The sequence below is a fragment of the Chelonia mydas genome, chromosome 12 (assembly GCF_015237465.2).
Source record: "Chelonia mydas isolate rCheMyd1 chromosome 12, rCheMyd1.pri.v2, whole genome shotgun sequence".
Taxonomy (NCBI): Eukaryota; Metazoa; Chordata; order Testudines; family Cheloniidae; genus Chelonia; species Chelonia mydas.
This window is the reverse complement of record NC_051252.2, coordinates 17505023-17522030: the sequence shown is the minus strand read 5'-3', so window position 1 is coordinate 17522030 and position 17008 is coordinate 17505023. Positions and strand designations below refer to the sequence as shown.

The following is a 17008-nucleotide window of genomic DNA, read 5'->3' as shown; positions in this document are numbered from 1 at the left end:
GTGCATAAACACAAAAGACTTTTTTGACACCTTCAGCAATATGGCACGTCTGGTTAATATTTTTTTTTCTGAGATTTCTCATCAATGTAATATAATGTAAATATGAGGGAGAGCCTCTGCTTGGGTTTGTGCTAGTTACACAAAGATGCTGTTTTTGACTCACAATAGGTCTGGGTGAATTTTTTTGGTAAATATTAAATTTGTTAGAAAATACATTTCTGGGGGCATCATAAATATTTGCAAATTCAGGTGGAATTTGACAAATAGCTTTCGCTTTAAAAAAAATAAAAAAAAATAAAAAGTTGAAATAAATAATTGTAACCATTTTGAAACAATGTTTCATTTAGAAATTTAGCTATATTCATTTAAAAACAAAAAAGGTGGGTTTTTTTGTTTTTTTTAAAGCTGAAGACTAAACAAAAACGTTGTTTTTTTTTGTTTTGTTTTGGTTTACTTTCTGCGAAAGTGTGTGAAATATTTCAGTTTTGGTTAGAATCGAACTGAAATGTTGTTCAGGTTTTTCCAGTTCAGACCCAAATCAGAAAACCCCCCCACAATCTTATAATTCATACAACAGTACTCTGCTTCATTTCTTAGCATTAAGAGTTTCAGTGTAGTAAATAGGAATGCTGTGGACCTCCATGTACCAGATACAGATTTTGTGGCAGGAGGAAAAACTCTCAGCTCAAACTTACTATCTCCTTGACACACACATCTACTAAATATATGTACTTTCAGATTAAAGAAAATGCCTCCATCAATGCCAGAATATGCCTTGACCAGAAATTATTTGGAACTAATGGTGGAACTTCCATGGAACAAAAGTACAAAAGGTAAATGCATGTTAGACCTTCTTTGGTGCTGATTGTCTGTCATAGAGAAATTCCAGGAAAAGTATCTGACAATTAAATACTGTGGTACTTAACTGGATCTGTCTTGTAAATTCTTGTTGCATGGTCTGATAGCAGAAATACCATTAATGTGCTAATTTGGTTTTTAAAATAAATTATTCTTAACCCGGTAAAACGAATCAAGTGGCTATGAAATATAAATGTAATTCACATGTACATCAGGAAAATGGTGATTAGAGGATCACGGAGCAAAAGGATTTGATCTGATCGCTGCCTAATTTTTTTTTATTGATGTCATGTATTTTGTTTTTCCTTAGATTTTTCACATTGTAAAGTCATTAAAGCATTTAGGTTAATTTTTTTTAAGTGATTATTGTTGATATTCTCTTAAAAATTTACAGCATATTCTGTTCTGCCTGTTTAATGAATTTACATTTGGCACTCACTCATTTCCCTTAAACAACCCCTCCCACCCCAAAACAGCAAAACTTTAGACCAGATGACTTCTTTATGAAGAACTGAAGCCAACGTGGTTTTGCCTTGTGTGTCTCCTTGTTGCTTTAAGCACCACTGAAGATATGCAAACAGCTGAGGAAATAGGTCTGTTATTTAAATCAGTGGTTCTCAACCGGGGATATGTAGGGGTCTTCAAGCAGGTACATCATCTCATTTGCCTAGTTTTACAACAGGCTACAAAAAAGCACTAGCAAAGTCAGTACAAACTAAAATTTCATACAGACAATGATTTGTTTATACTACTCTATATACTATACAGTGAAATGTAAGTACAATATTTATATTCAAACTGATTTATTTTATAATTCTATGGTAAAAATGAGGAAGTAAGTAATTTTTCAGTAATAGTGTGCTGGGACACTTTTTTTGTTTTGTTTCTGATTTTGTAAGCAAGTAGTTTTTAAATGAGGTGAAACTTGGGGGTATGCAGGACAAATCAGACTCTTGAAAGGGGTACAGTAGTCTGGAAAGGTTGAGAGCCACTGATTTAAATGAAGCCTGACAAGGTAGTTTCTACTGTTTTGTAACGTAATTGTGTTTCAGCATTTTTGTAGGAACCTCCCAGAAGTTTGACAAAGAAATCTGTTTCCTTTCTGAATTTTTATTTAAATATTTGGTTACTGAAGGAGCTCCATGTGATGTATATCTTGTTTTCATCAGGGTTCCAATAGGAGAACAGTTGACAGTCTTACTCCAGAACATGTTCTGTATGGTATAAACAGCAGAATGTGGGTCACTCATGGCTTAGGTGAACCATGTTACAATACATGCTAATTTACATGCTGTTAAACATGGTAGCATTACTGTAGGCAGAAACTGTTGCATCAGCTGTTCATAGTTAAAACATCAGAAAATCATTCAGCTTTTTTTGCGTTGACAGTGTTACTCAAGAGATCAAAAGTTTCTAAAACCTAGACATTGCTGATGCCTGTTAAAGTGAAACAGTTAGTTTATTCTAGTAGTTTGAGACTGCAATGCAAAGGCCACGTCTACACTGTGAGCTAGGGGTATGAGTTCCCCTGCTCGTGTACAGATAGTTGCATTAGCATGAGTATAGTTTAGCCGTGGTGCCACTGGCAGCAGCAGTGGAGGCATGTGCTGAGTGCAGACCTGCCTGAAACTGGTGGGTACGTACTCGGTATGGGTAAGCCATGCCTCTGCTGCCGCTCTCCATACTACCGTTGCCATACTGCTGTTTATAACTGCACTAGCTCGATGAGAGAGAGTCTGAGCATGTGTACGTGAGAATGGGAATCACACCTCTAGCTCATAGTGTGGACATAGCCTTAAAAGTCAGCCTCTCAGAGTCTGTTTTGGATCAAGGCACTTTAAAATTAATAGTCTGTGTTGAGCAAATGTTATATTTTCAGTCTACATTGGGAAAAAGGGAGTGTACAGTAAATACTCTGTAAAGTGCACAGGGGATGGATCACTCAATAAATTGTTCATTCCCTCTGAAACATCAGGCACTGACTACTGTTGGAAGACAGAATATTAGGCTAGATGGGCCATTGGTCTGACCCAGTAGGGCCTTTCTTATGTTCTGATCTTCTGAAGTCCTGAGAGTTTGCTTTGAATTGCTCAGCTGAATATAGAGTATTTCTACTAATAAATGTTTTAGTAGGTTAGAGTTCTGTGCTCCATTTGCTGATTCTACAGCAGCTTTCAGCTAATGCATTCACAAAGTTGGGCTGATGACACTGATGGGGCTAGTGCCCAGAGTGGATATTTTAGTATGACTGAGTGATATATATGTTCTTTGTAGTGATTTCATCTAGTTTTTAAATACAGAGTGACTGAAAGTTAGTCAACTGAAAACTAGAAAAGGACAATTTCAGTTGCAATATAAAGAATTTTATCTTTCTAAATAAAAACTTATGGTTCTAAAACTAAATTGAAAAAAATACTAAGCCCTGGTCTACATGGGGGGGATCGATCTAAGTTACGCAACTTCAGGTACGTGAATAACGTAGCTGAAGTCGACATATTTAGATTGACTTACCATGGTGTTTCCACCATGGTGAGTCAACCGCTGCCGCTTCCGCATTGACTCTGCCTACACCTCTCGCAGCGCTGGAGTATAGGAGTCGATGGGAGAGCGCTTAGAGGTTGATTTATCGCGTCTAGGCTAGACAGGATAAATCGATCCCCACTGGATCAATCGCTGCCTGTCGATCTGGTGGGTAGTGAAGACATACCCTTAGCAAGGTTCTTTCAGCTACCACGATCAACTTGCGTTTACTTTGACACTATACAACCCTACATCTCACTACATTATTGAAGTTACTGTACAGTACTCTGATTTTTTCATATTTAATAGTTGCCTGGGAATATAAATGTTTTCAAAGCATGCTGTGTTGTTTGAAATTTATTTACAATTTGAGCCACAGGAGTCTCTCAATTCTCCTGATGAAATGCTTAACTACATCTGTTACTTCTCTACTTTTCAAAATGACACCATGCTGGAGATGGCTTGGACAAATGTGCTGGCTTTGCAATCCAGGCATGCAGTGTACTGTATGTACACATACATCCTGTGCCTATATGCACATTCACAGGAGTGTATTAGAAACCTGAGAAATACAATTATACTAGTATTTTTGCCTCTTTAGTGGCTCAATACTGTGGTGGCTTTTTAAGAAAATGTCATGTGGTTCTTAAAGGGAATGTATATGCATTTTAAATGTAAAATATTTTTCATGATAAGGGAATATGTGGTATATATAGTATCTCAGAACTGACACATTTATTTGCCCATGGTCAAAACACTTTCTGTGGCAAAGCTGCACTTTATCAGAAGATATTCTCTCTGGCTTTTTTTCCAGTTGCTGTCTCTTTGCTTTTCATGCCAATAATAATACTTATATGGCAGCTTTTGTCCAAGGAACTCAGTGGTTTATAAATGTTAACACATTACTGTGAAATAGGCATGGGATATGTAAGGAATCTCTTCATGCACCGTTCAAATGGAGCTGTCTGGAATTTGGCCAGGAAACTGGAGTAAAATCTCAACTCTTACATAAAGTGGAATTTAATGATGACAACTGGTGAGGCTCTCCAATTTATCTCTCTCAAAAGGTGGCAGCTGCAATACACCATTTTCAGCCTTTAACAATGTAGCCCATTAGCTCAGAACTGGTTTGGGCATAGTACTGATTGTTGAATCGCTAATGCATCCTAAAACAAGTCGGTAATAATTGGAGGCATTCTGTCCAACCTGCTGAATCTTGCTCTGCTCAAGAGAGTTTAACAGCTTATAGCCCAAGGTCACTGGAGGTAGATAGTAGAGGTGGGCTCCATGCAAAATCCTGGATTTGGTCCAAATCTCTTCACATGGGGAAAGTTAGATATGGATAAGGATGTCCTAGATCAGGCCTATGTCTAGTAGAAAGCAAGTGGCTGTAAAATCTTTGACATTTATTTGTCACTTCTGGAATGGTCCCTCTTGCTTTTTCCATCTTCATTTGTTTCTGAGTGTCATAGTTTCAGGATAACTGTACTTGCATCTTCCACCTCTCCATCCTCCCCCAAATCCTTGGTCCACTCCAGTAGTTCCCAGTCAGGTCTAAGGTCTCCTGTCATCACGTGTTTCTGTTTAGGGACACTTGTCCCACTGCTGTCCCTTCTGACCTGAAGGTTTAAGGCTGCAGAGCTCCCTGCCTTACACTGTGACATCACCAGCAAGTCATTCTGTCTGAAGGCCAGATCCATGCTTTGCTTTCTCTCCGGGGGCTATGAACAATGTATTGCCAGCAGTTACAAGTTACCACACAGCACTTTCTAAGTAAGCACGTTTATTCTTAAGGTAAAAGCATTACAGGAAAAAAAACATCCTACACACACCCTAAAAGCTTTCCAGAGGACTCTTCCTTCTGTCATCTTTGGTTTTATACTGCTGTTATTCCATTGACTTAATTGAAATTACTCTTAGTTTGTGTTGGCGTAAGTAAAAGCACAGTCAGGGCCTTAGATTCATGTGGTTTATTTCTTTTATTGAAAATTATTCTTGAGGTAAAACTGCCTGAATCTCATGTGGCTGAGTACAACTTGGGTGTAGATGTAAGATTATGTATATGATACTTAATTTAAAAATCAGTCATTGCCTTAGCTATCTGTTTTGATTGCATTTAGATTGAGGGATTCTGTCATTGACTCCACTTAGAGCAAGATCAGGATGTGCCTTTGTTCATATTAGAGTTTCATTGCATTTTCAAATGTTGCTGGAATTGAGTGAACGTATAAACCATCATTTGCATCTGCAATTGCCTGTATTTGTGCGTTCTGAGGGATATAACAGTTTATATGTGTGTAGTTTAGATTCACACACTTGAGTCAGATTTACTATTGAGGGTAGTGTATTTGCCAAGGCATATGTTATGCCCCTGAATAACAATTTGGCACTTTAGGTAAAATAAGTAAGGCTTCTATTCCAAAGCTTAAACTCATGTTTCATATTATAGAGTTTTGGCTGGAGGTATATTCAAAAGATTTGTGCATTGATGTCCGAGTCTAGGTAGTTATATGAGATTTCTTTCAGCACATATGTTTCTTTCTTTCCCTGGGTTGTGAACCTTTTGAGACCACCCAGAATAATCTGTTTGGGAGACGCTGCCCATGACCTTTCTGCTGAGATTGCCAACAAGACCGTAATAATGATTTTTTTTGATGTGTGATAACCAAGTCCCTATAGTTGGACAGAGACCAACTCATTTTATATGGGTCACCAAACTGGTCTCATATAACTGTTGCTACCAAGCTGGGTCAGATTTCGAACCCATGACCTAGAGGTGAAAGCTCCATATTGCAGTACCAGGATCTATCTAGCTTCCTTTTTAACACATTTCTTTACAAAAGGAAAGGGGGAGATTGTATTGATTTTTAACACTGTCATGGTGTAAATTGGTTAGTCTCTAAGGTGCCACAAGTACTCCTTTTCTTTATGGTGTTTTTGGTGAATCTTAATTCTTCAAGGCAGGAAAAACTGTAATTTTGCTGTTCTCAGAAAAGAGTCTGAAATGTGGCCATTTATAATAGTAAACAAATTTTATCCATTGCATTTCAGAAACAATGCTTTAATCTTTAAATGGAAATTAGGCTGATCTTATTTTGGTGCTTGACACTTGACAGATCGTCTGGATATTCGTGCAGCTAGAATTCTTCTGGACAACGACCATTATGCCATGGAGAAGTTGAAGAAGAGAGTTTTGGAGTATTTAGCTGTCAGACAACTTAAAAACAACCTAAAGGGACCCATCCTTTGTTTTGTGGGTCCCCCTGGAGTTGGTAAAACTAGCGTGGGAAGATCTGTTGCGAAAACCCTGGGCCGAGAGTTCCATAGGATTGCCTTAGGAGGAGTATGTGATCAGTCTGACATTCGAGGTCACAGGTAATTTTATCTTTGTTTCATACTGGTAATTCCCCCCCCCCCCCCCCCCCCGTCCACTGTTAGCTGCTAGTGGTGATTTTCCCTTCATTTTCTCACTGATGTTCTTTTTATTAAGAGAGGGTTTAACATGGTTGTGGCACTCACTCAACAGGATGGAAATTAAACAATAATTGAGGACATTCAGTGTTAAGACTGACTGGGCTTGTCATCTATACATGCTCCTGTTGTCCTTTATTATTAGGGCTCATATAGTATGTAACATCATGGATAGATCTGGAACTCTTTCAAAATTTAAGAATAGTGGATAGAGTTTGTGATTGTCTGGGATCAACATATGTCAGAAACAGTACTGGAAAAAAAGACAGTTCTGATATAATGATCTCAAGGGTGTAGTGGCTTCGGAGCATTCCTAAGGAGTGAAAATACAAAATTAGCGGTAAATCAAATTATCAACAAAGGTTATTCCTTAATCTGTCAGAGAGTTACACTGCTATACCAGAATGCGTTGTCATAAGGGTGGCAGTTTGTGGGGGCGGTTGTCCGGATTATTATAAGAGGGAATTAAAAAGGAAAAGGGGGCGGGAGACATAATACTGTTTCATTGTTCAGTTCAACCCTCTCTCATCTCCCATCTCTGTGCATGCTGGAACTGAATTGCAGTAGACAAACTCCTGCACAGGCATAACAGTTCTTACCGGGTGGCTCTGATTTTCCCTACTAAACGGACCACAAAGATTGTATTAAACAAAATGCCAGATGAATACCATGTGATTTACTTCATAAACATTTTTATTCTTTGGGTAGATGCAGATGTGTACTCCACTTAGGTGTGTGCATGCCCAGCATGCCAGAGACTTTTGCCTAGAAGTATCTGTAGAGGGGTGGCACTTGTGCCTCATAGCTGTGTCCCCTCCCCAGGCTATGTGAAGCGGCACTGTCCAACCTCCCCTCAGTTCGTTCTCACCGCCCGTCACTGGAGTTGGAGCTGTGCGGTTGTAGTCTCACCACCTCACATTTCGTCTTAGCCTAGCTTATTGTATGTATTTAGTGTTAGTAGTTAGAATAGTGTAAGTTGATACTTAATGTTCCCCGGTGATGCTCTCGTCAGGGTTTAAACACTGTCCTTCATGTGGAGGGGTGATCCCCAACAGTGACCCCCTCACGCATGCTTGCTTTGTCTTGGCAAAGCCCACACTTTACAGAGCGCTATTCAATTTGTAAATCGTTTAAGCGGCAGACTCAGGAGCATGGGAGGAGAGTGTTCTCTGGGTCGTCTTCGCAATGTGGAGCCTAAGTTCCCTCTAAGCTGCGGAGCCATACAGCAGCCTAGAAAGCACTGCACAGGCGCTCAGGGCTGCAGTGGGGAGAGAAGCCTTTCCTCCAGCTCTGGACCTGCTGCGGCCGGGGGAGAGGTGCCCCTCCCTCGGCCCAGCCCCAGCCCAGACCTGCTGCGGCTGGGGGAGAAGCGTCTCTCTCGTGGCCCCAAACCAACCCAGTCCCTGCCCGGACCTGCTGTGGCAGAGGTGCCCCTCCCTCAGCCCCAACCCAGCCCCAGCCCGGACCTGCTGCAACCGGGGGAGAGGCGCTTATACCGCAGCCTCAGCCCCAGACCTGCTGGGGGTAGAGGTCCCTCTGCCGCAGCCCCAGCCCTGCTGCAGGAGGGGGAAAGGCGCATTTCCCCCCCAGCCCAGGTGCTGCTGCAGGGAGAGAGAGCTAGGGGCAGTCCTCTCTCCCCGCCATAACCCCTGGGCACCCGAAACCCCTCATCCCTGACCCCACCACAGAGCCTCACCCCCAGCCTGAGCCCTCGGCCCCACCCCCACCACATGAAAGTTGTTATGTGCATCAGTATGGAGGTGATGTGTGTCACATCCTCTCCATATTGGTTCACATAACAAAATTCATTCTGTACATGCATGGGAAAAATTAAAGGGAACACTGTGGGCATCCCTGCGATTGACCTGTTTGCAACGAGGGAAAACAGAAAGTGTCGCCTGTTGTGCTACTGGGGATGGGGCCCTCAGTCTGGTCTCCCTCTCCGACGCTTTCCATTGCAGATGTCCCCTGGGTTTTCTGTACACTTCCCTCCATTCCAATCATTCTGCGGGTCATCCTCAAGCTCAAGGCGGATTGGGTCAAGATCATCCTCATTGCTCCAGCATGGGCAAGTCAGGGCTGGTTCTTGGACTTCCTTGCTCTGTCAGCTCAGCCTCCCATACCGCTTCCTCTCCGTCCTGACCTGCTCACACAGGACCACAGCCGTGCTCTCCATCCTGCAGTCAGCTCCCTGCACTTCACGGCATGGCTGCTGCTTGGCTATGTGAAGAGGAAGAGCACTGCTCAGAGTCCATCCAATAAGTCCATCTCAATAGTCCGAAGTCCTTCACTAGGATGGCCTGCTTAGTGAAATGGAAGAGATTCTCTGTGTGGTCCTTGGCCAACAGACCAATCGACAGAGGCTTCCATCCAGGACATCTTGGAGTACCTGTTGCATCTTCAGAAGTTGGGCCTTATGCTCAGTACTCTGAGAGTGCATTTGGCAACAATATCAGCGTTGCATCCCCCGATTCAAGGGGAAATCCTTTTTTTTCCAGTGCCATGGTGATGAGATTTCTGAAGGGGCTCCTCCACTTATATCCTCTGGTCCGAGAACCGGTTCCCCTGTGGAACCTAAACATGGTTTTGGCAGTTCTGATGGGCCCGCCAATTGAGCCCCCTGCATCCTGTCCACTGCTCCTTCTGTCTTAGAAAATTACATTCCTGATAGCCATCACTTTGGAAGAAGAGTGTGTGAGTTGCAGGCCGTAATGGCTGAGTTGCCTTACCTTCAGTTTTCCAAGGACAAGGAAATGCTGTGACCACACCCAAAATTTTTATCCAAGGTGGTCTCTTGGTTTCATCTAAATCAGGTGGTATATTTACGTATTTTTTTCCCCTAAGCCACACTCCTCTCTGGAAGAACAGCACCTTCATAGTCTGGATGTCAAGTGATATCTAGCCTTTTATCTAGACCGGGCTAAACGGTTTTGTGCTTCGCCTTGCCTGTTCATGTCATATGTGGACCCCATGAATATGCACAGCCTGCTTGCCCCGACTGCTTCTAGATGAATAATGAGAGCTTCGGCTATGCCTCCTCAGCGGGTACGGGCTCACTCCATGAGAGCACAAGCGACGTCAATAGTGTTCCTCAGTGAAATTTCTATACTTATTTTCAGGACAGTCACGTAGCTGTCCCTACATACATTTATGGACCACTTTGCTATTACTGCAGACACAGGCCCTGGAAGGGGGTCCTGTAATCCTTATTTCAGTAGACTGTGAGCCCCGCCTCTGGATTGGGGTACTGCTCATGCGTCATGTACGTGGAATATATGTCTGCATCTACTCGAAGAAGAAGAAGAAGAAGAAATGGTTACTTATTGTAACTGTTGTTCTTTGAGATGTGATTCAGACGTGTATTCCACAACGTACCCTCCATCCCCTCTGTATCGGAGTCTCCTCTCATGGGCTTTTGGAACTAAAGGCGCTGCCTCTTATAGTCAGGGTATGGGCCACAGCCATGAGGTGCGAACACCACCTGTACTGCTAGGCAAAAGTCTTCAGCTTTGGCGCATTGGGTGCGCACACATCCAAATGGATTATATGTCTGAATCACATCTTGAAGAACCACAGTTACAGTAAGGAACCGTTTCTTACACAAACATAAAAAGGCACACACATTGTCCAATGAAGTTGATGCTGAAGACCTGATGGAAGGACTGGAACTGGGTTACTGCAGCTATGTTGCAACGATGGTGAGGGCATTGAAAATACCTTGTTGGCAGTATCCTCATACTCATGAGTGTTCTACTCTTCCTTTTCAAAAGACAACATTTTATTCAGGGGTGCATTTGAGCTTAACATATCCAAAAACTTTTTTCACACTTTTTTGGGAGGGGCAAGAATCCTTTGAATCTTCTTAACAACTTTTGACAGTATTAATTTTTTCTTTGGTTTAGAAGCATAGCGTGTCTTCATTATTTTAATCCTTTCGCTTGTTTCTGATGAAACGTGAAAAAACATCCTGGAATGGTATTTCCTGGTGAAAATGTACACAGCGTCTAGAAATTCAGAAGAGAATATATTTAAAGGGCAGCGTGGTGTGTGTTTTAATCTGTGGACAACTTTCTGTTGGAGATGACTAATAACTGCGGCAGTTTTCCCAGCTGTTTTGTGCAATAATTGCTGGGAAGCAAACTGAGTTCTATTTCTTTTTAGACAGCATGTCAGTAAAATGGTCTGACACTTACGCTGTTTGCCGACATCATTTGCATGACCTTTAAAGATGAACACAACTACTCTGTTCATTATATACATCATTGGAGCAGAACATTAAATAGGAAATATACAAGTCTCCATAGGAGTTAATTGGCAAGTAACAATTATGTACCTGTTTCCAAGAGTGTGTATTTGAGTTTCTGACTTTAAAGGGGCTCTTTTAAACCTTCTCTTGGAGAAGGAGCCACAATTGGATCCAGCAGTCAGTGAAAAGAGGGAGCTGTGGATGTTTCATACACACAGATGCACTTTTTTAGGTTGCAACAGACGAGTGTTTTCTGTGACAGTTTGGTAAAATCTGACCTTTTTAGCATCTGTCTATATTGCAAAATCTCTCGGGCATTAATGGAAGATGGAGAAAACTTGTCCCCTTACATCAATACAAAGCTCTGCAATAGTTTGCATTTAATAATTCAAGTATTTCTAGTGATGTGAACATTAAAACATTACCCGTTAACATACACAATTTAAATTGTGTCATGTGTTGCTATTCAAACTGGAACCACTAGAGGGTGTCAAACATTTCTTAAAGAAGCATGCATCTGTGCTAATGAACATGCTTTTCAACAGAGAATAGGTGGTGGGACTTCTATCTGCCTGCTAGGTTTCCAGATGAGTGCTCTGCTTACATAATTATCTAAAATGAAGACATTAGTAACTTCCTTTAGTTACCAGTAGTTCTTCATAGTTTTACCAGTTTTATTTTAGACTTCCCATCTCATCCATTTTAAAACATGAATACTAGTGTTGTACAATAATGGCATGTAACACAATTTTAAGCTAAAATGTTCGGGTCATCAGCATTTTTATAAAGGCTTTGTTAAAATACTATCCTTGGAAATGCATGTTTTGAAATATTTATATCTGCACAGAAAATTGCCTAACTAGAAATATTTTTTTAAATTGATTGAAAACTCTTTGGCTACCAGTGTATTGCATCAGAAAAAAGAGCAAGTTATCTTTGAGATATTAGCAAAAGATTCAGATAATTCTTCAGTGAACAAGGAAATACAGAACTTAAGGACCAAATATATTCTGTTACGCCAGTTAAACTCAATGTAAGTTGCGCTCACTTAGTCAGAAGCCAGATTTATCCCTCCCTTCTTAACTCTTCTGACTACTCTTGCAGTATTGTGTAATGTTAGGATCAGGATGTGCTGGAATGCCTGTACACAACAGGATGAATTAAGACTGAAATGTTTGTAATTTTGCCTTTGAATTTTCTTTACTTACTAAGTTCTAAGACTCCATTCCTGTTCTGTCCCCGGCAAAAGCATCACACAGACAGACACAGACCCTTTGTTTTTCTCCCTCCTCCCAGCTTTTGAAAGTATTTTGTCTCCTCATTGGTCATTTTGGTCAGGTGCCAGCGAGGTTATCCTAGCTTCTTAACCCTTTACAGGTGAAAGGATTTTTTCCTCTGGCCAGGAGGGATTTTAAAGGTGTTTATCCTTCCCTTTATATTTATGACAGGAACACACAATACAATTGTACGATATAACTTTTTCCTGCAAACTGTCTCAAAGATTCTTTAATTATCATAAAAAACATAATTACAGATTTATGTAATGAATACTATCAGACAGAAATATGGAGGGAAAAGAGATGAAGGGGTGGTAGGAGAGAGGGAGACTGCTTTTCTTTGGAATATACAGTACATGGGATAATGTCGGTGCAAAAAGAGACAAGGTTCTCTGAGAGCAAGTCTGAGTCATTCATTATGAATCGGGCCTTGATGCCATCTAATGGCTCCTTTCTACACCATTAAAGAGAACTTTTCATTAACATTGTAGCAATATGTAGGGGTACTGTTAGTGCTTGTTACCTCTTCCTACTCCTAGTGAATAAAAGTTTGTAAATAGATTTGATTTAATATCATTTGATTGTGTTTTGTTTGCAAACAAGGGCTAACAAAAATAGCAATCAGTATATTTTGCCACTCATCTTCTAGGTGGGAGGAAGGTGTATACTGAATGATCTATTCAACAGGAAAAGCATTGTGTCATGGGTGGTGTTTTGATGGGCGTGCAGTTCCATGTGATGTACAAATACGGTAATCTGGAAACGCCCAGCTTTTACAATTTAATCACTGATTACATGCTTGCAGCTGGAGTTCATGTGAATCCTTTTTTTCATTAGGCTATGAGTAGCCACTACTGTTCTGCATTCTCAAAATGAAGTCAACATTTCAGTACAAAAACAGAACTGCTTTATCAGACATCCTCCATCTGTCCTTAGCTTTTACCCCTCATCTACTCCATATGTAAAAGTTTGTTGCTTACTTTTGATGCAAACTTCCTTATTAAAAAGAGAACTGAAGACGTAGTAGAAACATTTTTTTTAAATTATCAGGTTTTTTAAAATGTTTAGTACCATATAGTACTATAGTTCAACTAGCGTAATTTCTATGTCTGTTCATGAGGGAATCTGTTATAATCCCTCTAGCAATAGCTATGTTTAAATAAGTTTATTGCTAGTGAAATTCTGATACTAGTGTGGACAGGACCTAAACCAAGTTGAAAGTCCGTTTTAAAGTGTGTTAGCCTAACCTAACAAGACCCATATGAGGGAGCATGTGGTTTTTCTACAGTAGAGGTCTTTAGGAGAAGCTGTTGTCAGCTGACTTTCTAGGCTCGTGGTGAGGACACTTGGTCCCTGTTTTTGTTCTTTCGAAGACTCCCGTTTTTTGGTTCTATTTTCTGTATCAACCTCTAGAGTTTGGACAATGTTTATAAAGCTGCTGCTTTTCTTAAATTTTAATTTGCTTGGACTGCTTTGTTACTGATGGGGAAAAACAACACCACAAAAAGGAATCTTAATGAAGCTTCAGTTATGCTTTTGCACAGGAAAGGAAATCATACTTATATTGTGTGGCAGAAATAAGTAGTTCAAAACATCTTAAATGTTCAAGGTTTTGTTATTAACAATTAATTGTACCAGTCACTAATTTTTGAATGTTGAAACTTGGAAGCAATTTAGATTCTTCAATGATCGGGAATTTCAGTATAAGACATTCACACTGCCACATTGTATTTAGTGTCTCTAATGCCCTCATACAGATCTGCCTTTGTATGGTATTTATTAACCTCTTGCAAAACTAGCATTACTTGTCAGTATTGTGGGTCTTGAGTCTGTCAGGTTAATTCAATAATAAAATTAGGTAGTGCCCACCTATACAATGGCATTTTGTAGCACAGGGCTATAGACAATCTAATTTTCTCCAAGGAAAGCTGTTACAGATGTAAAGGGAAAATTGATATCCATGTACCTGTTAAATTCAGGCTGTAAATTTAAGCTGTCTTTCATGTTAGCATATCAAATTATGTAAATAAATGCATGCACATTTTAAGTTAGAATTTAATCCATTGATTAAACAGCTGTGTTGAATTTAATTAACTCGATTTGCTGTATTTAAAATTTGTTACAGTACAAGGGATGAGGGAGAGAAGAGAGGGAAAGGAAGGGTGATAGCTGTGAAAAAGTTATGATACTGTTTGGAAATGTAATTTCTTCCTACTTACCCATGCTCTTGTCCAACTCTTTTTAACAATTAAGCTCCAATTCCATGGGACTTAAGCATATGTTTAAATTCTTTGCTGAATCGAGACCTATGCCCAACAAAGTTGCTTCTACATTTGAACCTTGAAAATCTCATGAGGCCTACATTGCCCATTTCACCCTTCTTGTATCTTGAGTACCCCATTTTAGTAGGAACCAAAGCAATTCCCCATCTCCATCTATGGTAGCTTTATTTATTTCTACACACTGATTACCTGATGCAACTTTTTGAAAGGCTACAACTTAAAAATTTTCCAACTATAGTTTTTTTTCTTTAGATGTAAGAATTTTTTGGCCTGTTTTTTCTGATTTCTCCTTGGAAGGATGTTGGGTTATCAAGACAGCCACTGAAACTGCACCTTGCAAGATGCTGATATTGCTGGACTTGCCATAAGTTGTTTTACAGATGCTTCCACCTTCATCTTTTCTCACCACAGCTCTTGATAGTTAGGTTTGTCTCAGTTTACCTAGTTTGCTATTTTTCCTAAGGTTAAGGAGGCTGAATGTATTCAGTAGTTGGTGAGCCCTAGAGCATAACATTAAATTTGTCGTAACTTTATAAAGTTAAATGTAAATATCACTTAAACAATTATAGAATCATGCCCTCTCCTTCAACAGACAAATTTAATATAAAACCATATCATTATTACAGGGTGTGGTGATATTTACTGTGGGATTCAGTGATTTAAAGTCCGCTTTAGTAGTTTTAAAACCCTTCCCATGGTTTTTAGGATTCATCTTTCCAAAGCTCTTCCTGTTTATTCTGGCTAGTTTAATACAGATTATATGGGCCAAGCATTTAGACCTGTCCTGCAAATCTGCTTTGTGAGGGTCATGAGATAGCTCCTGTAGTGTAGCACATCATGTATCAGTTTCTTCTGAGCCATCAGTATTTTGTTTGTTTATGGCACAAGCAGAAAGACTGTGATAAACTTAGGATATGATGATTGCTTATGTGTAAAATATATATAGTTCCCCCCCACACACTGTAAAACAAATTTCCTAAACAAATTTGGATAGGTACTTTTTCATTCCATGTATGCTTTGCTAAGTTAATTTTTTCTGTTTTGTTCAAATATGACAAAATCAACTATAAGGTGTTTTTAAAGAAGTTATTCAATGAAAAATCTCTCTGTTTATGGGTTCCAATTAGGACACATGGCTACCTAACATAGGCTTCATGGAATCCAGCATTTGTAGAATTATGCCCAAATTTATTAATACTGTATGTCACAGTTAGGATACTAGTACCACTGCTGTTAAAAGTATAAAAATGATGCAGAGTTCAAAAATCTATGTTTCTAGTTGGCCAGAGGGTTTTAAAAAATCCCAAACCTTGCTTGCAACCATTTATTGTGATCATGCACTATGTGGATTTTAGGCGTGCTTTACTCTGCCTGGAACAAATATTTCAGTAAGGAATTGGGGTTAGAATATCATTCTTTAATCAGTTACATTAATTAAGTTGTATATTCAACAATGGAAACATGAGATAGTTGTTCACTGATTACAGAGGAAGAAAGACTGGTTTTTACACAAGTATTATGATAAGGCTGCTTTTTTCCAGATTTGTTTCTTTGGGTTTTAGGTTTGTTGTTTTCATGCCTGATGTCTTCTGCTTCTGATTTTTTTTCTGCTTGTTTCACACAGGCGCACCTATGTTGGCAGTATGCCTGGTCGAATAATCAATGGTTTGAAGACTGTTGGGGTTAACAATCCAGTGTTTCTATTAGATGAGGTTGACAAACTGGGGAAGAGCCTGCAAGGAGATCCTGCAGCTGCTTTGCTTGAGGTAAGATATAGGATCATCTTATTCTCACTGTCACATACTGTACATTGCAAAGATTGATTCATTTCAGACTAGCAGAATTTCTCAGGAAGAAAGTGTTAGTTTGGTGAAGGCATAGTGGGAGTTGTACTGAGTGAAAGACAGGCTGAGTTGATGGTTTTGTGTACTGCTAGTCAGTGAAGTTGATGATAATCGGATCTTTTGCAGTTTCTCATACATAGTGCAAACTCTACTGGCTGCACGTCTCCTAAAATACTTATAAGGACAGTGATCTTTGTTTAAACTTTTAGTCCTCTTGCAGACTTCACAATGGCCTTTTTACGCATGCTCAACATAGTGTTTTAAACTTTAATAAAAAGTCAGATATTTTAATTGTACCAAAATAGTCTTTAATCACACAGATTTTTTTTTTATTGATTTAACATTATTAGCAGATGTGGTGAATCCCTGCAGGCCAACCAGCATATGTGTTGGTAGTTAAATCTAGATATAACTGGATTTTTTTTTTTAAGGTTTTCCCTGGGATTTAGTCTTTTTTTTTTTTTAATTTTATTTTTAAGCTTTCACTGGTACAAGCTAATACTACAGCAA

General features: G+C 39.7%; 1 protein-coding gene across 1 annotated transcript in view; it reads left to right on the top strand.

The window, feature by feature from the left end:
* Window positions 1-17008, top strand: part of LONP2 (lon peptidase 2, peroxisomal) — an 89620-nt gene that overhangs the window by 14098 nt on the left and 58514 nt on the right. The window contains exons 6-8 of the mRNA XM_037877847.2: window positions 739-833; window positions 6495-6753; window positions 16279-16420. Coding sequence (XP_037733775.1) covers window positions 739-833; window positions 6495-6753; window positions 16279-16420 — 496 coding nt within the window. The remainder of the gene's footprint in view (window positions 1-738; window positions 834-6494; window positions 6754-16278; window positions 16421-17008) is intronic.